Genomic DNA, 25,719 nt, shown 5'->3' on the forward strand with positions numbered 1-25,719 from the left:
GTTCAAGTCTACGTTTTATCATAGTGTGTTTCTAAAATCTTTTCGTTGAGAGGAAGAGTAGAATCATTTTTATTGCTAATCTGTAAAAAGTGTTCAACTAATCAATAGTCAAAAAGTTTATGTGTATGATAAGATGAAATACAGAACATTGCGATCCAAAAGGGGTTTGTCAATGGGTATTGTTGGGGGGTGGATTGGGATGGGGTGATGATCTCAAACCTATAAACCATTTTAACCTTCCGACGTTTTGGTCTCCAATGTATCCTTCAGAAAAACTTTTGACATTAAAACGAATTTTTGTTTACTACTGTAGACAGAATTATACTTATTAACGACTCTTAGATTTTAATTTCAATGAATATAAAACGATGCATTAGCGATATGACAATAAAGAACATATGAATTTTGATTTGATCGATAATGTAATGATTCACAAACCACTAACATGTTTCAATGTTAATATATTGCAAAACATATCCAATTTTTACATCGGAAGTGACTTTGAGAGGTCATACCGGTGTTATGTTGCCGCAGAAATTTCTGCACGCGTCCCTTGCGCTTTTGACTGATAACCGAACGTATTTCGTATAAATACGCGGATATTATCGAGTGCAAAATAAACATGATTCCTTATCGCTTGTTATAAATTCATTTCTTCAATGAATACTCATGAAAATATTTTTTATGTTTTTAATGTTTTGTCGAGAGAAATATATATGTTGATTGTTTTCTGTTTGGTAATAATTTAATAATAAGATCTATTTTGTTACATCTTGTGATCCGTTTATTTGGCAATCGCCAATGGCAGTCAGCAGGGTTTAAGAACATCAGTTGTTCGACCTGCTAGTCAAATGCGTTTTGTTAAAATATACTTTTTCACTCATTTGGTCTTTTGGAAAATGTTGTTTGTGCTGTATTTAGACCCCTCTACCAGGAAATTTGTTTTGCATGCACACGTATAAAAATTGCGGTTTTTATCCAACGCAATCATAGGTTTGGTCGTTGTTTTCAATTTAGACTTGTTTATATTTTTTTCGTTTGGGCTTGTATTATATTTGCCTTCGCGGGTTTATATGATCCGTTCATCCTATTTTGACTCTTTCAAAATTCAAGAGCCTATCCTAAATTGAGGTAAATTATATGGTCTTCCAAATACCGTTTCGATTCCTAACATCACTGAAGAGACATTAATTGTCGAAATCCGGATATAGTGTACAAATTTTTGCACCTCATGTTTGCGGTATACCATCTTTTCCGCAAGTTTATTGTTTTCTGTTTGGTAATAATTTAATAATAAGATCTATTTTGTTACATCTTGTGATCCGTTTATTTGGCAATCGCCAATGGCAGTCAGCAGGGTTTAAGAACATCAGTTGTTCGACCTGCTAGTCAAATGCGTTTTGTTAAAATATACTTTTTCACTCATTTGGTCTTTTGGAAAATGTTGTTTGTGCTGTATTTAGACCCCTCTACCAGGAAATTTGTTTTGCATGCACACGTATAAAAATAGCGGTTTTTATCCAACGCAATCATAGGTTTGAACGTTGTTTTCAATTAAGACTTGTATATATAAATATAAGTAAAAGAATCGTTACTGTCTATGCACACGTACCGAAAAATTGTGTTTGCGGATGAATATCTCTTATCGCTTGTTATATATTAATTTCATCAATAAATATTCATGAAAATATTTTTTTAAGAACATAGATAAATGATATGAAAATGTTTTGTCGTGAGAAATATATTTATCAGAAACAAATCATGAATACCGAAAATTTGTGTTACGCCAGCTGAAGAATATCTCGAGGACGTTTTGCAACGACAGCGGGAGAAATATGAATGCCTACTCAAATCAAACCTATTAGATAAACGAATTATTACAAAAGAGTGTCCACCATGCACTTGCACTGCACTAATCATTAGAATATAGTAGAATAGAATGATGGTATAAATTGATGAAAATTTGCCGGTAGAGTTACTAAGATGATCTGCTATATATATAACTGTTATACAAATATTAATATAATATATAACAACAAACCTGATTATACTGATAACAAATGATTGTCCCATGATTATATCACTACAGTATAATAATTATTACGGTGAGGTTGAATTCCCTGTCATTTATTCATCATCCACACAGGAACTTGTCTCAGAAAAAAAAATATATCTATGTACCTCAACCAAACTTTCAGGTATAGAGATATGATTTTTTGTCCCATCTAGGGGCATTATGTTTTTCAGTCTGTGCGTCCGTTCGTTCGTTCGTTCGTTCGTTCGTTCGTTCGTTCGTTCGTCCGTCCGTCCGTCTGTCCCGCTTCAGGTTAAAGTTTATGGTTAAAGTTTTTGGTCAAGGTAGTTTTTGATGAAGTTGAAGTTCAATCAATTTGAAACTTAGTACACATGTTCCCTATGATATGATCTTTCTAATTTTAATGCCAAATTAGAGTTTTGACCCCAATTCCACGGTCCACTGAATATAGAAAATGATAGTGCGAGTGGGGCAACGCATCCATGTACTATGGACACATTTCTGTTTTTTTCTGAGACAAGTGCCTATGACTATCCACCAGAACTTGCGGTCATCCGATGTTCAGTACTTCAGTACTTTGATTGATAATGCGATTCACATCGTATTAATTGAGAACAAAGATAGAATAATAAGCCTAATTAAAATATAGATCTCTGATTTAGTTTTGCTCAAAATTCGATATTTTTTTGTCATTTTATTATTTTAACTCTTCTCAAAAGACAACGACGAGTACGAGGTCCGATCTGGCTAGAATAATAGTCCCAGGTCCGATAGATCTGAATTTTAATCACATTGGTTTATACTAACAACAAAAACTTGCTTCTTATTTTTATTATAAAACACAGTGAACGTTGCCGTAAGAGAATAGTGTGAACATGTGTTTTTTCTCGATATCGTATCAAACCAGGAAAGCCTGGACTACCCGTTTGTTTCAATAATATATTGACTCGTCCGGAAAAGTATATCCATTACCTTGATTTGCTTCAGGTATGTCTTAACTAGATTTGCCTCACGTATGTCTCAACTGTACCGAACAATATTAGTATTTCAACACTGCGCTTTCACAGAAGGTTTTCTTTACTAAATATTTCTAGTTTTTAACACACTTGTGCTGTATACTTATATTGTCAGAACACTTTATGAACTTTTTTAACACACTAGTGCTTTATAGTCATATTGTCAGAACACTTTATAAACTTTTGCATTTAAACGATTTGAGCTCATGTCATTTAATCCACAAACAATATTTTACAGTTATGGCATATTCCTTTCATCCACTGTGTGGATACCACTGGTGGTGGACTGTTTATCCCCGCCGGTCTCATCAGCCCAGTACTCTGAGTGCTTCGCAACTGACAAAGATTTTCGTTGAAACTGAAACTCAAACAAAAAATCCGGAAATTAAAAAAAAAAAAAAACTTCTGAAAAAAATAACAAAATTTTTTTCAGGAAAAACCAAAAAAACGAAAGCTGACGTAAAGTTCGGATACCGCGAAGCACTCTATACATTTAAGGACGGTAAAACTTGTAAGTTTTGAGGATTTTACCTTATATCTCGAAGACAATTTCGTCCATAAGAAACTTCGGCTTTGAGTCGTTCAGTCCATAGGAAACTTCGGCCTTGAGTCGTTCAGGCCATAGGAAACTTCGGCCTTGAGTCGTTCAGGCCATAGGCCTCTTCGGTTGTAGTCGGTTTGCTTGTTTCGATTCAAAGCCATAAAATGTTTTAAACTTCATTGTTTGTGCTAGTGTTTATGTTTACAGAAATTCAAGATAATATACCTGTCTTTTGTATATATGTATGATTAGCTGTTTGGAATTGGATGGATAAATATGATGCACAATGTTTGTAGAGTGTCACAACAGGGTGAGTGTTTTACATGGCTTTGAGTAACTTCGAGCATGCTTTGAAACGGCATGGTTTATTACTGTGCATATGTTATGTTTATGTCATCTATTATGTCAATTTGATTGAGTGTTTTCTCCTGTAATTATTTGTATTATATGTTCTGTAAGGGTCCCGTTTTGTTTTTTGAGACTTAAAGAGAGATTCAGAATGAAAAAAAAAAACAAACAACAACAACAACAGACATGTTCATGTGGCTCTCAAAAGTCAGGTTTTCTTTTGTTGTATCTTAATTATTTTTAGGAATTTGTTGTTGATAGTAGATCGTTGACTGCTTCTGTAACTTATTTGATTTTTTTAGGCAAGGGAAGAGTTAGATATTGGCATATTATTTACAGGACTAGGCGGAACATCAAAAGATTTACTTTAAGTAAATTGGGTTCTGTGTAGTCCATTTTCAGTGTTTTGCAGTTAAAATCAGCCATCTACTAAGCATTATGAAATATACTTGGCAGAGCTTTATTGAACCACACCGTGACACAAAATCTAAACAGCATTGACTCGGTTTTAAATTCAGAATATGATTTTAGCATATTCCAAAATTAAAATTGTTCATACAGTTTGTTATTCTTTCAAACGTAATTCAAGTGATGCAAACAGACAGTGTTGTATATTCAGGCAAGAAATAAATATATGACTAAACGCACTGTAGAATTTCAATGCAAGGAGTCCAAAGGTATTGAACTGTGTAGATTATTAAAAAAGGAACTGATTTTTATACGCGTCCGGCGTATTAAATTCAAATTTGGGTAAAAAATAAATCGAAAACAAAATCTTCGTGTAAAGTGAATGCGGAAGGTATGTACATATGTGGAGATCAAAAGAAAATATCGTTAGAAATTTTAGATTTACGGAATGGTTCGAATTTAAGTAATTTGTCGATCGATGAACCTGACTGATTTCCGGCACCGAAGTTGGAATCAAACATGCAATTGACAGCCTTCGAATGAGTAAAAGTGCTGGATTTTAAAAAGTACTACAAGAAATTTACATGTCCGATTCGAAGCTTTTTTGTACCTATCCTTCTAAAACTTTTTAACTTTTTGTTCGATAATGGATTTCATCCTGAAAATTGGAGTGATGGTATCGTTATATCCGTGCAGAAAAAGGGTGACTTGTAAAACCCTAACAGTTATAGGCCAACCATACTTGTTAGTATATTTTGCAAAATGTTCGTTTCTATTTTGAACAAATGCGTATATCATGGGACACATGTGCTAAATACCAGATAAAGTTATTAGCAAATCAATTTGGATTTCGACCGCATAAATCCACTATTGTTGCCTTTTTATTTCCCATACTTTACAAGGAAAACAAAAACATAAGTTTTCTGTACATATGTTGACTTTTGTAAAGTATGTGATAATGTAGCTAGAATAATATTGTGGTACAAGCTTTACAATTCTGTAAATAACCTGCAAAGCGATAAATATGAGAAAAATGATTTATTATATACTTAGTAGTAAATACAGATAAATTGTAATACAATCATTGGCAAGCATGCTGTATCAGCCACCCGTGATGATATCGATATCAGCACGGTTGCAAAGGCTTTATCACACCTTTAATCTGTATGACGTCATTGATTGCAGTCACTGTTGCAAAGGCTCAAATCCCTAATATGTAAGACGTCATGTTAAACCTATAATCTGTATGACGTCATTCCAAACCTCCTTATCTGTATGACGTCATGTCACATAAAAAACATTTACGTGAGGTATATGTATATAATAAAGTGAATATGATATGGCTTTTTCAATATCACACACCGTATCAACCCTCAACCAATATAATCCCTCGAGCAGAGCTCTTGGGATTATATTGGTGTCTCGGGTTGATACGGATGTGATATTGAAAAAGCCATATCATATTCACTTTATTATATACATATACCTCACGTAAATGTTTTTTTTTTGTTCCTTGTTTTTTACATAAATCAGGCCGTTGGTTTTCTCGTTTGAATTGTTTTACATTTGTCATTTCGGGGCCTTTTATAGCTGACTATGCGGTATGGATTTTGCTCATTGCTGAAGGCGGTACGGTGACCTCCAGTTGTTAATTTCTATGTCATTTGGTCTCTGGCGGAGAGTTGTCTCAATGGCAATTATACCACACCTTCTTATTTCTATATTAAGGTGAACAAAGATAATACGGGAATAATTGTATTCTGTAATGGATGGAGACCCGTTAAATATAGTTGGCATTACGATCTCTATGAGCTTAATGTTGTAAACTCTTGTGTTTATCTTTGAAATCTGTTCGGCAAAGTATTCTGTAATGGATGGAGACCCGTTAAATATAGTTGGCATTACAATCTCTATGAGCTTAATGTTGTAAACTCTTGTGTTGATCTTTGAAATCTGTTCGGCAAACCCAAAGCGATTATCTGTTCAATGTAATAAAGCACTAATTTAACATCACTCCTTAATTCGTTTAAGATATTTTATATATCATCACACCAGAAATGTTAAATGTTCGATAGTCTCGTTGGATAGATCTTGAGTAAACTCATCTTCTACTAATGTATGTTCTTAGAAAATAAGGAATACTAAAATATTGCTGTAAAAAATAAAAACAATACTTTTCAAATGTATGCGTCTGAAGCGCTTGTCGTGAGCTTTTGTTTCGTGTTGATTTTATTTGATTTTATATTTTCAATGGTACTCGGCTTCGTAATTGCTTTGGCCTTCCAAATGTTCGAGATCCACTGATGAATCTTATGTAGATGAAACACGCGTCCGGTGTATTAAATTATAAGCCGCGCCCTGGTATCTTTGTTGAAGTTTTTTTTATGTCTCACTGTGATTTTGAATGAAGAGTTAACAGCAATAAAGACATACGGAAGACTATGTTACTTTGTCATTTATTCGCCACGTGCGTGTAGGCATTTTTGTCATGAAATAAAACATCACACCAATTCCCTTTTTTTAACCTCTTTAAAAGTAAAATGAAGAGGTTCGGAACATAACAACAATATTTTTATTCTTCTTCTTACTATCCACAATCAACGTGTTGTATATTCTTGCTTATAGCGCATGATTGCAAACTGAGGAAAAGTATTTGGTGAGGGTTTGTCATGGCTGGAATCTCGTCAGTAGTTGTTGTGTGTCATTTCCTGTTTTTTGAAAATTGGGTGTTGATGGCTAAATTTTTAATGTTTCTGTTAAATTTATTCACAATTAATGTTTCTGTTAAATTTATTCACAACCGATTTATTACACTTTTCTAATGTTGAAAACTGCATGTCGACATCTTCATGTCTTTTGGTTGTTTTTGTCTTTTGGTTATTGTTTCATTGATGTATACTCCACATATCCTTGTATAACTCTTCTTACAACCTTTAGTGGCTGGTTAGTTTAAACATATTTATTTATAATGGATAGAGAAACAAGTTATTGAAACTTATATTATTCCCTTTCCACTTTGCGGGTGCGAGTGCTGCCTTGTAGCGGCATTAGCCTGCTCTTTTTCGAAATATAGTGAACCAAAAATTAAAATTTCCTGGCACTGATATATTTATGAGGGCCTGAACTCAATTTGCAAGTTTAGTGTTAATATATAGCAATTATGTTTCACTGTTTTTACAAATTACTAATTTGTTTCCTGCACTATTTACAACATTATTATCAATATTGTATATGGTATCTTCGAAGAAGTATCTTATTAAGTGGTTTATTCCTTTTGTTATTTATTTGTGAAGACTGTACTACAGCTTAGTCATTTTGATAGGTGTCTTATTTGTGTGTATTATTTTTCCTGATACAATGAACATTCGGATTTTATAGATTTCACCATTCATGTACTACATGTAGTTTTAATGTTCATGTACTAGTTTTAATGTAATGCATAGTTCTATTACCATAGTATCCAAAATCAATAAAACACATCTAGAATATTAATAATATTTATTTATTATATTTATCATAATTATATTCAACAGTTTATGCATACATGTAATAAATATAATAAATAATAAATAATGATAAATAAGCTTTATTTAGAGTCGGCAAAGTATACTTTTAACCGACATACAAGACATTTATAACAATACAACACATAATACACATGCAGTAAATTACACAGCACAAAATGAAGCACTAGAAGCATGGTTGTAATAAGCATGATAAGCTAGGTATTAAAGCTAAAAGCATATAAATATGAACAAAAAGTTTAAATACTGTAATTATAACATAACATATAACATATATACAGACAGCAAGCACTATCAGTTCTAACAATTAATGTCACTTTGGTGGTGGTCCAAAAATACAAATTTTTTAAATCATCGTCAATCAAACATACATGTTATGTATTGTAAATAGTACTTTATTTCATATCGTTAATATTAAAACAATAAAATATAGTTTTCAGGTATTGTGTTGTCTAAACAGATGTAAGGATCAAACGAGAACACAAGCTGCAAACACAAGCTATACACTTTTGATCTCTATTGAGGAATTATCAGATTTATACATAAAATACTGATTAATGCATAACTACAATTAATTATGATTTAATTAAATGATGTTTATTCAAACAACAACATATCTAACAATCAATTATGATTTAATTAAATGATGTTTATTCATACATACATAATCATTTAGGGTTTAATTAAATGATGATTATTTTTTTTGTAATGCAAATTTTACCTACGAATTATAATATTACTGCAACAATTCTTTATTTTTTCCTAATATATATTTTTAAAAACGAGGTGCCGAATTGTCTTGGTCCCGAAATGTTCGGATCCCGAAATGTCCAGAATGGATACCGAAATGTCTTCGGACTTGGGTGCCGATTTGTCCGGGTGCCGAAATGTCTTGTTACCTGCACACACTTGTTTCTATATAGTAACAAGTAATAGCTTTTCTAAAAAGCTTGCCGTATTTTAGCTGCTTATACATGTATTGAGATCGGTGGTTTGTGGGTATAGGTTTTTTTATTGGAATCTTGCACTCCAAGCATTAGAATATATAGTGTCTTTTTTCTCCTGGTTTTTTTATTTTAGTTGTAGTGTTAGTGAATCAGGGTTATCATTGAAGGAGGCTTGATAGTCACATATGATAATATATATATATGGTTTGTAATTGCTAGAGGAACGATACAAACACTTTTTTGTTTGTTTTGTGGAGTATGATTGTTTACTCTTTATGAAAATGCAAGTAGTTTTAACATGCATACTGTGTCTTGACAGTTATGTAATAGTTAGCAAGGTTATAATCAAGTTAATAAGAAAAACGTATTATTTACTTTTGAGGATTACTGCTAGACAAAATGGACTACCAGTGGCAGATCTAGAAATTTTCATAAGAGGGGGCCCGCTCCAGTCATGCTTCAGTGATTCACTACATGTATATGATCAACCAAAGTTTTCCCAAGAAAGGGGGGGGTCCCTGAAAAACTCTCTAAATCCGCCTCTGACTACTATAGTTGGCCATTCGAATATGAGAATATTGCATCTTATATGTATAGAAGACAGTGGTCTCTTTAGCCCAAATTAGAAGGGCGCTGCACCCTGGGTGCCCTTAGCCACGCCCTGGGTGCCTTCAATTGCGCCCCTCCCTGACGCCTTTTTCCAAGGGGGGGGGGATAGTAAGTTTATTTCGCTTCTTTTGGTTAATAGTGATCTGATGTATGAATGTGTATTGCCATGTTTTATGAACTTGTAGTATGAATGACTTTTCTAATGCAAATTTTATAGAATAAATAATCAAAACAACAACTTATGCATCTTTATTAACAACATATACAGTAAAAAAAAAAAAAGTGAAGTCGTGATACACACAGAAATGTAGACAAAAGAAATGAGAAGTGCCTTTTCCTATCATAAAAAAGTGCCCTGCCCTTCACTGGCACCATGCACCTTTCTATTTCTAGCTGGAGCACTTCAAGTGATGAATATCTCATCTGGCTTTTGTCTTAGAAGAAGCAATTAGTTTTGAAGGTACAGGTTAAGTGTTGTTATTACTAATTTCCAGATGTAGTATAGCTGTAAGAAGATGTTTTGTGGTAATGGATTTGGAATGAAATATCAATTGCAAATAATTTTCTAGAACATATTGTCAGCTGGCTTCTTATATTTTTTATTATTTTGTTGTGGTTTGTAATCTTGACATTTTTTTTGTAAGTTCTATAGATGAGAGCTTCATATTGGTATTATCATTTAGTGCTTTATATTTGGTTGCATGTGTAAGCATATGCTTTTGTTAGTTGGAATATTTATATTTTCATTTCTGATTGCAACAAGTTCATGTAATACATATAGTCAGGATTATTAGTAAGCGATAGTTGTTTAGTTTGTTTATGTTTATTGTCATGATTGATATGGACTATATAACTTGCTGTTTGGTGTGAACCAAGGCTTCATGTTGAAGACTGTACTTCAACCTATAATGGTTTACTTTTACAAATTATGACTTGGATGGAGAGATGTCTTTGGTACTGATATGACATTCTGTTATATCTATCGACAAGATTGAGAACACATTTTTGTCGAGCCTGCGACTTTTGTCGCAGAAAGCTCGACATAGGGATAGTGATCCGGCGGCGGCAGCGGTGTTAGCTAACTTCTTAAAAGCTTTATATTTTAGAAGCTAGAAGACCTGGATGCTTCATACTTTGTATATAGATGCCTTATGTTACGAAGTTTCCATCTGTCATATGTCTATTGTCCTTGACCTCATTTCATGGTTCAGTGACTACTTGAAAAAAGTCAACATTTTTTGTAATGTTAATTTCTTTCTTATTATGAGTAATAGGATAACTATATTTGATATGTGCGTACCTTGCAAGGTCCTCATGCCCGTCAGACAATTTTCATTTGACCTCGACCTCATTTCATGGATCAGTGAACAAGGTTGAGTTTTCGTGGTCAAGTCCATATATCAGATACTATAAGCAGTAGGTCTACTATATTTGGTATATGGAATGATTGTAAGGTGTACATGTCCAACTGGTAGGTGTCATCTGATCTTGACCTCATTTTCATGGTTCAGTGGTCAAAGTTAAGTTTTTGAGTTTTGGTCTTTTTTTCTAATACTATATGCAATAGGTCAACTATAAATGGTGTATGGAAATATTTTATGATGTACATGTCAGTCTCACAGGTTTTATTTGACCTTGACCTCATTTTCACGGTTCATTTCTCAGTGTTAAGTTTTTGTGTTTTGGTCTGTTTTTCTTCAACTATAAGCAATAGATCAACTATATTTGATGTATGGAAGGATTGTAAGGTGTATATGTCTGTCTGGCAGGTATCATCTGACCTTGACCTCATTTTCATGGTTCATTGGTCAATGTGAAGTTTTCATGGTTAAGTTTGTTTCTTAGATACTATAAGCAATACAAAGTAGGTCAACTATATTTAATGCCTAAATTGATTGTAAGGTGTACATGTCTGTCTGGCATGGTTCATCTGACCTTGACCTCATTTTCATGGTTCATTGGTCAATGTTAAGTTTTCTTGTTTAAGACTGTTTCTAAGAAACAATAAGCAATAGGTCAACTATGTTTGGTTTATTGAATGATTGTAAGGTGTACATGTATTTCTGGTTTGGTTTATCTGACCTTGACCTCATTTTCTTGGATCATGTTAAGTTTATGTGTTACTTGTAGTAAAGCTTTGTATTTAGGACTATCAACATAAAATCAATGGTTAGTAAAGAAGGCGAGACATTTCAGCGTGTGCACTCTTGTTTTGTAATAAAACTATGATATCATATTTAACAATTTATCGGTAATTTGTGCATTTTCCTTTGATGTGTACTCTCTGATAATGTCAGTATCAGTTGACTGGTCGTGATATATAAATTATTGGGTCAGTTCGCAATTGACATGCTCAGGTGCACTGTGTCAGGATCTTCTTTCCCCTTTCATTGACAAAATCATGCATGATTTTTTTTTTGCAGAATCGCAAGAGTGTTTTGGTGAATGAAACACTTCTCATATTGTTTGAAAGTTTCAGTAAAGTTAGTTTTGCCTTTTTGACAGATTGTGTGAAAATTCGAACAAAATATGAATAAAAAACCCAATAAACTTTTAAAAAATGCACTATTATAGCTTTCCTTGCTTATTCACAATGATGTACAAAATGTATAAATATATCATCCATGCTATTCCGATCTGAGTTTTTATTCATACATAGTCTGGTGCTGTTCCAAGTAGTCTTCTTTTTCTGTTTCTTGAGAAGTATTTGTTTTACCTGTTCAGTCACTTTAAAGTGTTACAATTAATATTTAGACGCAACACAGAATAGTGACCAAAAAGGTACTGCTATCATATGAGAGGAGCTAGAAAAAAAATGAAATGTACACATTTTCAACATTTTTGTGGGACCATAAAGATGTGGTTTCATTGTCAATATATAGACAGATATTCATAGACCAAATAACAAATAAGCAACAAATTCAAAAGTAGATGTAGGATGAATATAGAAAGAAGGGGTACCCTGGGGCCCCAAACTTGACAAGGTTTGGTTTGGAACAAGTAATATGTCTGCATTAACATTAAATGTAGGTTTTAAAAGGGGGACCCAGATCGCCTTTCCCTAAATCCTTTTCTGAAATTAAAGCTAGGTAACCGCATATTTTTTGGCGCGGTTGAAAATAAATGAACATGACTTTGAAAGAGCAAGAATATTAAGCTACAAGAAATAGACCAAATTTGGATGACATCTATTAAAATGTTTGAAATAATTATGAAGTTGACAAGAAATGAACTTGTTCAGATAATATACAGTCAGCCTACAGACTTGTTGCTTCCTGAAATGTCTGCTTACACAGTGCTTTCCTAAAATGATTTGTAATGTGATCCTTTTCATGATGAATGCTGAGCAAACATAGATTATGCCGTTTTCTCGTTTGAATTGTTTTACATTGTTATTTCGGGGCCTTTTATAGCTGACTATGCAGTATGGGCTTTGCTCATTGTTGAAGACCATAAGGTGACCTATAGTTGTTTATTTCTGTGTCATTTTGGTTTTTTTTGGAGAGTTGTCTCATTGGCAATCATACCACATCTTCTTTTTTTATATTATTATGACAAGATAAATGTTATGTTATCCGCCCAACTAAGTAAAATATATAACTTCTCATTGAACTTCTAAAACAACGATAAATCTGCTGATTCATATCGTATCATTCAATGCTGTCAGATGCTATGTGAAAAATAAAGAAATTTACCTTAATGTATGCTTCCATTATATTCGGCATTGTTATTCAGTTATGTCCAAAGCAGAGCTTATGAAAGGCACGCAATAATTTATTTTCAATAGATGCATTTGAAAAATTTATTCTCGGCACTAGTAAAGCGACGTCTATGTTCATGATGTCATGTGATCATCTATACATATAAGAATATTTCATTAGAGTTGATTTATTAAAGATTGCTTTGAATCCAACTTATTGCTATTTGTCTGCAATTACTGGCCATCACAAAGGTTCACGTAAAATTTTGACGTCATAATACAAAATATCTGACTCCACAATGGAAGAGTGATTGTTGTATGATGTCAATGGTTGAAGCGGGACAGATTCTCAGATCAGCTGGGACAGAATTCCATAAAGCGATTAGGTGTATGGTTATTATATATGGGTACTATGTTCAGGAGGATTAATTCTAATATATATATACGTAAAATACCTGTTCTGTTTTGGATTAACATCCTGGATCTGGTTTTCCTTATCAACCACCATCATTGTTAACGCATCCAAGTCATAAACTAGAGCCTTTACATAGTCAGTTCGATCTGCCAATATCACATATTACAAATACTTATACAAATACAGCCAATAGATTAAACTCAGCACCATTGTATATTGATGATTATACATATAGTATCAGCTCATTCAGATTTGAAAATGTTAGCAAAATAGCAGCACCATCTGAAAATGGGTAACCTTTATTATCTCGAGCATATGAATCAAAGCAAATAGTAATTATCATGGGTCCCGGTAAAGTGAGAAACGGAACATAAAACGAAACAGAGCGAAACGAAACGAAACGAAACATGGCGAAACAAAACGAAACATGTAATTTGAGAAACGAAACACAATGAAACGGAACAAATTCTGTATTTTAAGGAACGACCCATAGAAAATCTTCCTAAGATCAATGCGGGTTTAGAAGGCCCTTTTGATCGAAAACATCTCACTGTTTGCTTAAAGATCGTCAATATGGACAATGAAGCTCCTTTTCTTAAAGCCTGGATCTGTCTCTTGATTTGTTTTTTACAGAAGATCTGATTTAATCTCGAAGACACATTACATAATGGGCTTAATTTCACTAATTGCTGAACTACGAAAAGAACGCATTACTTACGCTTTATATTTGTCTTTTTTTATAGTCCCACACATTGTTATCGTTAATAATATTATGAACTATTAGTACGTATAACTTTTCAATCGATCACATCTGTTAATATCTTATGCATGTCTTATCTGCTTTGCAACAAAATAAAAGAAGGAGAATGTCATGGCATAAACTGCCATAATAAAAAAATCTCTTCAACTTAAAAAAAGTATAAACCAAAAAAAAAACAAGTATATGTATCCGTAGGACAGTATGACTCGCTTAAAATATCAAATTTTCATGCTCATTGAATTCCTAATTTGGCAAATATTTCAAAAAGACCATTTTATAATGAACATGTGTATAGTTTCAAGTTGACGTGAACACAACTCCATTGTAATTGAATCTACGATAACAAACAACATAAACCTAGTATTGGACGGACGGACTGACGGCAGCACATATCAGAAAATATTATGCCCCACTACCGTAGTGGCATCATAATCCTAATCTCTAAGGAACAAATGGCCAATTTTGTTTCAGGCGTTTATTCAGACGATCCACAGTAACGGCCATTCTAATTACAATGTTTCCTGATTGTTGCACGTGACAAGAAGCCTTAATTTTAGAACAGACTCTAGCAGAGCTGACGCACCTAAGTCTCGCATTAAACAAAAAAGTGTATTAATTGCAACTAATGCACGATGATACCCATGTAAATGGTGGGTTATTTTTTCTAAGTTGAATGGAATATTCGGTGTTGGTAACGAAGAAGACCAAGATCCGGCTTTGCAATTGTAGTAGCCTAAAAAAATACCAAAGGACGCACTGAATCTGACCAGAAAACAGATGGAGTTATAATAACTGATGGATGAATAGTATTCCATGTTTGATTTAAACAGCCATTAACAATAAGAAAACGACGAATGACATAAATGTTAATATTCTTAATGCTGAATATCAATATGTATCATTTTTCTTCTTAATGTTATATGCTGCTGTTTCGTCATTAAAGAAACGGTTGATATGGTGCTTTTTGTCCGCAATTTGCTTTTTTTATATAGAATGTCATGTTGCTATTCGACTCAGGATGGGTTTGTCTGAGAGCTTGACATAATGAATAAACGCTTGTCTATTGTTGACTATAAACTCTAGATGCCTTTCGAGGGTTTGTGTTGATGTGTTGCTGTCTCATTGACTTTCACCTAACATTAAAAAATATAAAGATTGAGTGTGTATATTTTGGTCTGTTTATTTTAATTTTAGAGAAGGCAATATTCAAACTTGACCGTTTACTGTTGCAGTGTTTTTGTCCAATCAGAAGAATATATTAACATCTATCGGCAGTTCATACATTACTCTTATTCCGTTATATTTTTGAGATGATAGTAATGTTCAATAAAGGAAGTTGAATGGGTATAAAATGATACTACTAAATTGATGAAATAACTATATATTGTAACAATCTTGTGTACTTTCAAATGACTTGGACTCCCTTCGTCAGGCCAAACTGTTGTGTGCCAAGGCTTTTCCTCTTACACTCACAATCGTCTTCAGTGATAATGTTTACATGTTTGATTCGTCAAACAAGGAAAACAATGTACATTTACACATCTTTTTACTACATGAAGTTTATAATGAATTTACATCAAATTAATTATCATGGAACCAAACAAAATATTGCAACAAAATAAAAAAAAATCACACAAACAACTCTTTTGTTCATATTAATAGTCACATAAAAATGGGAAACAGTTTAAAGCTTTACCCCATGTGATGTCAGTTTAACTAATAAAGTGTCCGGTATGATATCTTTGCATTCATTAGCGATGACAATATCTGTAAGCGTGAAGTCTGGAAACTTGTTTGTTACGCATGGTTTCTTGAGGTGAAAATATGCGAACTGCCATTTTTTCTTCATTTCACCTGATACTTTGTATTCGCGCTGACAATACACCCTTATGATCATTCTGTTGTTATCTTCGTCTCGTTCAAACTTTCGTGAACAGCCAGTATTTCAAACTTTGTTTTTTCAACTTCCTCAAATTTTTCCAAATCATCAACAACTGCTGCTAATGATTTGGTATCTACAACCAAAGGAGTTCGTTGAACAGATGGTTCCTCTCTGACTGATGTTGCTGGTACTGGGGCTCTTCCGCCGCGTCTTGGCTTAGAAATCTTCTTCTTTCCACCTCTAGTCTCTCCAAAAATTATATCAGATAATGCATTGGCCACTATGTCCTTGCTTCGCCATGCAATATACTTAGCTAAAACGCCCAAAAAGTCGGCTCCAGCCACGGCATATGAACAGATTTTCACGTTGTTGTATACAGGACAGTAATTACAAACGACTCGACCCTTACTAGTAGTAGTAACTAAATGAGGCTTACCAAATGAGTCGAGTGAATGTCTTTGATCTATTATTGTCGGCGGAGATAAAGCCAAAAAACATCGGATCTCACGCTTCAATATTCTTTGATGGGTTGTAATTAATTTTGGAGAGAAGTAACCTTTTGGAACATCAAAAACATTACATGCAATTATTTAATTTACAAAATATATAAATATTACTCAAATTCATAGACGAAAATGAAAAAAAAAAATTCCGTTCCTTAAAATACAGAATTTGTTCCGTTTCGTTGTGTTTCGTTTCTGAAATTACATGTTTCGTTTCGTTTCGCTTCGTTTCGCCATGTTTCGTTTCATTTTGCTCTGTTTCGTTTCGTTTTGCTCTGTTTCGTTTCGTTCTGTTTCGTTTCTGTTACGTTTCTCACTTTACCAGGACCCAATTATCATCACGACGAAATATACTTATTAACTTATTGTAAGACCTGACACATTGTAATGTGAACAAATTAGAATTGGATGTATCTATATCAAATGCAGTTATCAGTGCTGTTCAGTGTTGATATATCAATTAACAATGACTGCTGAGCGCCACTGTGTACAGATTTCATAAAGGGGGGCCTATATAATCAACCAAGGGGAGGGGCGGCCCCCAGCCCCCCTTTTGGATCCGCCTGGGGTGTACAACGACTCCAAAGAATAAATCATCATGTACGAGTACATTAAACTGTCTACCCCACATTCGAACATCATTTGGGACCTCGCTGTGTTGCAAGTATCTTGGGTTTTCAGGCATATTAATTCAAATTGCTCATTGCTGCCTTTTTTAATTTCATCTATCTATAGTCGTAGACGTCCAGCTAGAGGGGTCAAACAAACTATAGTGCACTGAAACCCTTGCCCATAACTAAACCGTGATGCTTGGTGTTTGCTTCCTTGCACACACGCAACCATGTTACTCACCTTGTTTGTTTTCTATTCTTCTAATCAGCTGTTTATCGGCAATTGTCTGTTTTGTTTACATCAGAAATCAATGAAGCGGTGAATGCGCGGGGAAACGAAAGGACATCTTCGTATCAATACGGTAAATTCCGTGATTTGAATATTTTCTAATCAATATGTTAAGGCAAAGAAAAATAGTAGGATAACATTTTTAATCATAGAGCACACGTTTTGTGTATTTACTTTTTAAAATTATAGTTTATGAAGAAATATAGCAAAATATGTTTCAATACGCACTATAAAGTGAAGATTAGATGTATTATTGTTTCGTTTTTGAAAGAACATTATTATCCATAAATACACACCTTTGTACCAAAATTGCAACACAATTTCAAGATAACATAAATTTCATCATCACAGAATGATATTATTTGCTCAAATTGACAGGGCTTCGTGAACTAAATTTGGCTTAAATTATGATAGCAATTGAACACTTCATTATAGTTCCTACCGATGACCTACTATCATGATTTTTATCCGACCCCAGTTACGGACGCGTTGACATATAATGCATACAACTCAATAATAGCCAATCAGACGTTAAGATATCCTTCACTTCCCCCAGAAGCAGCCCGGAAGCAGCTGAGATGCAGCCATTTTATGTTATTTATAACCAATGAGATACCGTTAACAGATTTACCACATTCCAGACGTCCAGCCTCTGACTAATCAGACCGTATCACCATGGTGATACGGTAATTAAGAGTTTAATGAACTCGGTTAAACAAAACAAAATTGTTTGTGTGTTACGACTTCTTTTTTTACAGATTATAATAATTGTGGAGCTTAAAAGATATAATGAATATCTTTAATTAAAAACAAATAGCCACAAACATTTTTTTTTGTAAATGCAAATAGTACTCAGTTTGGATACTGAAGATAAATATCGATGGACTCCTTTGAAAAATATTCCTCATAAAGCTGTTAAAAGAATTGATTTTCATTACCATCCCCGGGAACAATATTTTGAATAAAATAAAATGAAAATGTGTATTGAAACAACCATATTGTGATTTGGTAGCAATATGGGGCGAGTATCAGTGAGGCGAGTTGTCCTACTTACAGAGTGTTCTCTAGGAGGTCCGCGTTATTGTTGTCAAAGTTATTGGAGTGTTTTTAGCAGTGCAAATTCAAGCGCTGAAATGTAACCGATCTGGTTTGTTTTCCTAATCGACCGACACAACTTGGACCAATCTGAGACTACTATAACACAGTCTCAGGACCAATATAATGTATTAGTCACAGGACACAAGTATGAAAATTGTACTGAGATCGCTAAACAATCGAAACAGTTGATAATCTGACTTAGCTTACAGAGGTATGTATATGACATGTCATAACAACGAATAGAGTAATTTTCATCCACATGCCATATCATAAAGATTATCATTACTGTTTCTTTACTTATATGTCTATATGTAACATGCCCTTTATGGGCCGATGATTAGTTTATTGAATTATTCATGTATTCGTAAAAAGGCCATACTGACATGACTGAGGTGCCAGTATAGATAATTATGAAATCCTGAAAGGCTTATTATTCACGTAGGAAGGCGTCACAGCAAAAAAGTATAATAGCCTTTCATACATGTAGCCTTTCAAGACTTTATGCACAAGTTTTCTTAAGATCATGTATTTGTAATTTGAACATTCATGAACATGATGTATGGCATATAAATAAGATTTACTTACTTACTAGGCTGCCTCCATTTGCTATTGTCAGTGCCACAGGTTATCATAAAATATGCACCAAAAATCAGTTGAATTACATCACAGAAACCTATATTGGTGTACAATATATTGCTTTATATTCAGGTGTTACATGCTAAAGTTTGTGGTTGTAAATTATCATTTATATGTAACTGGAGAGCATGAATTTCATTACAAAATTGCTTGTCTCCACCGGGACTCGAACCCGGGACCTCTGTGTTGTAAGGAGGCGTGTATACTGACTGAGCTAAAGAAGTACTTCCTTAGCTCAACTGCTTACGGCTGACTAGTATCTACCACATTTACTAAGGGAAGAAATCCCGTTACACTTCCCCCACCTCAAGAGTCATCATACCATTATGACTCTCACACACATACCCTAGCTAGAATTCCTCTCTAACCACCATGGGTTTTTTAGTTGGGTGCCAAATGTAACCGGAGAGCATGAACTTCATTACAAAATTGCTTGTCTCCACCGGGACTGGAACCCTGGACCTCTGTGTTACAAGGCAGCTCGTATACCAACTGAGCTAAAACAGTACTTCCTTAGCTCAACCGCTTACGGCTGACTAGTATCTACCACATTTACTAAGGGAAGCAATCCCGTCACATATACATAACTACAGATTTTTGTAACCCACTACAAATCTTTACCTAAGGATTAAATATAAATAAGAGGCTCATAGGAGCCTTATTTGCTCAAGAGTAAATTTCAGAAACTTTTGACAAATTTTAAAGCTATAGATAACTTTGTTTTCAGCAATCTCCTTAAGTTTCAAAACATTTGGCCATGTAGTTTTAGACAAGATATTTGCCAAGTCAGAATCAAAAATTCTCTTTGTGACTATGCTTTTCATTCCTTCATATAATAGGACCTATACATCATTCCTACAACCTTTGGGTAATTTGACTAGTAATGTCAAGAAAAGGATGACATTGTCATTTAACATAAACATGGTAAGGTTTCAATGGGAACCAACATTTATTGAGTATCAAAGAGAGTCTGTCAATTTTCAAACCTCTTACCATAAGTTTTAAACATGTTAAAACGTTTTGCAATGTAGTTTCAGAGATATAGATTACAAGTAAAAATTCAATTATACACTGTAACCTTTACAGTTATCCTTTGGTGGCAAAAGAAGAATAATTATGTTTTAGAATTATTTGTCTCTGGTGACATACAAATTCTGGATTGTCATGCTTTCTCAGCACTAGTTGATTTATCACTGTCATTGATTACTGACCTAATACAGTTGTGACAAGGATTAGTTAAAAAAATGGAAAAAGTAATGTTTAATGTAAATGATAATGTATAAGTACATATCAGCAAGTTAAGCTTGGCAATTAAAATTTATCTTTCAAGTTGGCATTCATTTACTTTGAAAGAAATACACACTGTTACTTTTTTAAACATAGCTTCTATGTTCAAGAAGGTTGTGATAACATAAGAATTTCCATAAATTTGTTCTTATGTGCTTTCCCATGCTACAGTTTTATTCTTTGAAACTACATTTGTAATGTGTTTTTATATATATATATATATATATATATATATATAAACAAGTCTAAATTGAAAACAACGTTCAAACCTATGATTGCGTTGGATAAAAACCGCAATTTTTATACATGTGCATGCAAAAACAAATTTCTTGTTAGAGGGGTCTAAATACAGCACAAACAACATTTTCCAAAAGACCAAAAAAGTGAAAAAGTATATTTTAACAAAACGCATTTGACTAACAGGTCGAACAACAAATGTTCTTAAACCCTGCTGACTGCCATTGGCGATTGCCAAATAAACGGATCACAAGGTGTAATAAATGGATCTTAATTAAAAATTTAATACCAAACAGAAAACAATAAACTTGCGGCAAAGATGGTATACCGCAAACAAAGGTGCAAAGATTTTTGTACACAAATATATATATATATATATGAGATGAATATTAAGAGTTACCTCCCATACACCATGGATTTGACTATTTCATAACAAAAAATTAATTTCTGATGTTTCCCTTTAAGAACCATTTTTGTCATGCTCCAAATTTTTTGTAAGCTATTTTTGGATCAGATAACAGTAAAACAACAGAAAACCAAGTAAATTCCATCCATATCACTGGGAGGAGTAGAGCCAGTAACCCCAATGAACGGCCAATGCACACAAATGATACCAAAATGAATGTTCCTTATGAGGTGATGACCAAGTGTTGTTACTTTGTAGCCGATCCATCATTCAAGATGGACGCCAGCAGGGGACTTCGTTTAACATAGGACCCTATGGACAATACATACAAATGTCTTCTTTTAGAGAACCACTGAATGGAATGACACCAAACATGGCATGACTATTCCTTATGAGGTGCTTACCAAGTGTTGTTTCTTTGAAGCCGATCCATCATTCAAGATGGCCACCAGCGGGGGACTTCGTTTAACAAAGGACCCTATGGAAATACATACAAATGTCTTCTTTTAGAGAACCATTGAATGGAATGAAACCAAACATAGTATGAGTGTTCCTTATGTAGTTGCAGACCAAGTGTTGTTACTTTGAACCCAATCCATCATCCAAGATGGCCGCCAGAGGGGGACTTAGTTTAACAAAGGACCCTATGGACAATACATACAAATGTCTTCTTTTAGAGAACCACTGATTGGAATGAAACCAAAAATGACATGAATGTTCCTTATGAGGTGCTGAATAAGTGTTGTTACTTTGTAGCTAATCCATCATCCAAGATGGCCACCAGAGAGGGACTTAGTTTAACATAGGACCCTATGGGAAATACATACAAATGTTTTCTTTTAGAGAACCACTGAATGGAATGAAACCAAACATGGAATGAATGTTTCTTTTGAGGTGCTGACCAAGTGTTGTTACTTTGTAGCCGAACCATCATCCAAGATGGCCACCAGCAGGGGACTTAGTTTAACATAAGACCCTATGGTAAATACATACAAATGCTTCTTCTAGAGGAGCACTGAATGGAATGAAACCAAACATGGCATAAATGTTCTTTATGATGCTGATGAAGACCTTAATACATGTATCTTTATAGATTGAGATCTACTGTAAACTGCAAAATATCAAGAAAAGAAGATCTACACATAAGTGAACATGAGCAAAACTCTCCACAAGAGACCAAATGACATAGGAATTAACAACTAGAGGTCATGGTACGGCCTTCAAAAATGAGCAAAACCCATACTGCATAGTCAGCTATAAAAGGCCCCAAAATGACATATGTAAAACAATTCAAACAAGAAAACTAACAGCCTGATTTATGTACAAAATAATGGAGGAAAACAAATATGATATACAGCAACAAACAACAACCAGTCTAAATTGTTTTTAAAATTTTTACTCTCCATTTGCAAATACCATATATACTCTATTATCTGATTACCAATTTGTGCTCATTGTTGGAAGTTTTCATCAATTTTCACTCTTGGCATGAATTTTAAGGGACAAAAGATACATATTCAAATTCAACCTGAAAAAGAGTGACTAATTTTCTTTGAGCAATAGTGATCTTAATTCTGATATTGAACTTTCAATGACATTTTTAAATGGGAGTAAATTTGAAAATGTTAGATTTTAACTATCAATCCACCACAATATCTCAAGATTGCAACTATACTCTTGAGGACAGCAGAGACATGACAGATGCTTTGAAATAAATGATATATTTACATCAATAATTCCCTGAATATGAAATAGGAGGCCAGCCTTATGGTAACAAGCATCACTCTTTTCTACAGTATCTGATTTCCACTAAGTTCATAAGGTATAAGTATATAGTACAAGATTAAATCAAATAAAGCTGTAGAAAGCGTGTGAAATCACCTGTAAGTAATTACGGGTAGAATTGCACCTGTAGAAAGTGTGTGAAATCACCTGTAAGTAATTACAGATAGAATTGCATATTGCTAACCATTCACTGATTTAATTTGGTATTGATTTGACAATTTGTGCTCATCTTCATTTAATTTATTGTTTGGTGATTTGTATAAAAGGTGTTTGTTTGGTGATTTGTATAACAGGTGTTTGTTTGGTGATTTGTATAACAGGTGTTTGTTTGGTGATTTGTATAACAGGTGTTTGTTTGGTGATTTGTATAACAGGTGTTTGTTTGGTGATTTGTATAACAGGTGTATGTTTGGTGATTTGTATAACAGGTGTTTGTTTTGTATAAATAATAAATGATATAAAGCGATTGATTTTAATAACTTATACTACTTGTATCAAATTTTCAAGCATACTTTTTGAGAGTCAGGAATATATTCATTATTGGTGTCTTTTAATGATATTTAACACTAAAAGATTGAATCTGCAGTTTTTTTTCTCAAAATATTACTATTAATGTGTGCACTGCATTTACAAAAAAATGCATGCCTTGGAAAAATGCAAAAAGACTTTTACCGTTGTTTTTTTTCGGTGTGTAATTCAAACAAATATACAATGATACAATCACTTAGATATACTCAGTCTTCCAAGTTATTATTTATTGTATATCAAAACATAAAATTCACCAAAGTAAACATTGACATAATACATTCAAGAAATACTAGTAAATAATCAGACTTTAACTTTAAAGAAGGATCAATATACATACATTTTCATCACGTTGTATCTGAAAGTAAAATCAATTTTACCAATGATAATTATAAAGGTAATACTTTTGTTTCCTTTTCTTTTAATGATGCTTGGTATTACAATCAATTCTAAAGATAAAAAAAATTCTTTCAGATATACTGGCAATGGGACCAAAAATCAATACAAGCTTTGTATTTTAATGCATATGATTATCACCTAGTGTAGGGGACACAATGCTATTAATACTACAAGATTGTGTTATAATTTCAGGTACAGAACTTGGAGCAATGCGTACATTTGTACTTACCGGTATATAAAAAAGATAAATGAAGCGTTGTAGAAGAACAATGTCATGAAGTTCCATTCTACTCATGGCACATCTGTGACACTGTCGGGGAACAAAACACTAGCAAATCGAGCTGAGGGAATATTTTGCAATGGGATGACCTTTGGTGATCAGCAGGTCAAAGTCAACCAGAAAGTATGTGTAGAATTATCAACCTCAACATCATGGAGTGGTGCTCTAGGTATTGGACTAACCACAAATAATCCATCAAAAATAAACCAATCAGAATTGCCTAGGTTTGCTTTTCGTAATTTAGTTGAGAAAGATGGTTACTGGATAAGAGCAGTTGCAGAAAAATGGATCAAGGAAAAGTCCAAGTTGATTGTATATCTAAGTTCTTCAGGAGCCCTTCAGTTATTTATAGATGGGGATTACAAAGGAGCATGGGTTACCAACATACCTACAGATAAACAGCTGTGGGTTGTTGTGGATATCTATGGGAATACAACCGGAGCCAAGCTAGTCAAACCAGGTCTGTCTAATATTCAGGTGGTCATATATAATACTGTAAAGTTAGAAATTATTACAAATAATGCGACTGATTGTGTATCTCAATAATAAGAACTTGCATTCTGGAATCTGACACATACATTGTATATTTGTGTGCAGCTAGCCTGTAATTGCAATAATTATTTTCACATTATGGTCTGTTATGTTGAAATCGCAATAATAAACGCAGGAAATAATTTCTGAATGTATACATTGTAATACATCTTTCTAAATGAGTTAAATATGATAAAATTTTTGAATCATCTGACATGACCGAATTTTTTTTATAAAATATATTTGGTATTAAGATAATAGTTTTTTTATGTGTTAAATTTTATACTGCATCATGTGCATTATATTTACTACATAACATTTAGGATACCAATTTTATGTTCTCAGATTAAGGTTCTTGTTTTGGAAAATAAAAATCTTCAAAGAGAACCAGCTTTTTAGTGATACTAGAAGTACTTTAACAATATATGTTTTTCTTTTTAATGCTTAGTAATTTCCTTCCATTGAATTTAAAATAGAACTTTACTTTTTCAATTAAAACTACTTGTTACCAAACATTTATAAGAATTGAATAGTAAAAATATGATTTTTTTTGTAGATGAAGCACCAAAAGAAATTCTTGCCAGAGGACCAGATGCTGTTATGGCCTATGAAGAGGCTTGTACCTCAGGGACCAAAGTTATCTACCGCAGTAGGCTAATGTTGGTTGGCCAAGACAGAGTTGGCAAAACAAGCCTTAAAAAATCCTTAATTGGACTAGAGTAAGTCTTTTATAAAAATGAGTGTGAAGAGAGGTTGAATCATTTAAAAAATCAATAGATATAGATAGAAAGCATCACAATCACAATTATCCTTCAGCAGTTACTTTTAATACAAATGTATTATGGCCAAAAGGACCAGTGTGAGCAGTATAGCTACACTTGGTGTCCTGTGTATGTTGTCTGTTATGTTTTCTCATTTACTGATACTTACTAATATACTACAATGTC

General features: G+C 33.5%; 1 protein-coding gene across 1 annotated transcript in view; it reads left to right on the top strand.

The window, feature by feature from the left end:
- The first annotated feature begins 18,693 nt into the window (after window positions 1-18,693).
- LOC127731168 (uncharacterized) overlaps window positions 18,694-25,719 on the top strand; it is a 46,033-nt gene continuing 39,007 nt past the window's right edge. The window contains exons 1-3 of the mRNA XM_052240142.1: window positions 18,694-18,897; window positions 24,154-24,701; window positions 25,329-25,491. Of these exons, the coding sequence (XP_052096102.1) occupies window positions 24,236-24,701; window positions 25,329-25,491 (629 nt within the window). The 5' untranslated portion in view covers window positions 18,694-18,897; window positions 24,154-24,235. The remainder of the gene's footprint in view (window positions 18,898-24,153; window positions 24,702-25,328; window positions 25,492-25,719) is intronic.

The sequence above is a fragment of the Mytilus californianus genome, unplaced genomic scaffold (genome assembly GCF_021869535.1).
Source record: "Mytilus californianus isolate M0D057914Y unplaced genomic scaffold, xbMytCali1.0.p SCAF_1, whole genome shotgun sequence".
NCBI lineage: Eukaryota > Metazoa > Mollusca > Bivalvia > Mytilida > Mytilidae > Mytilus > Mytilus californianus.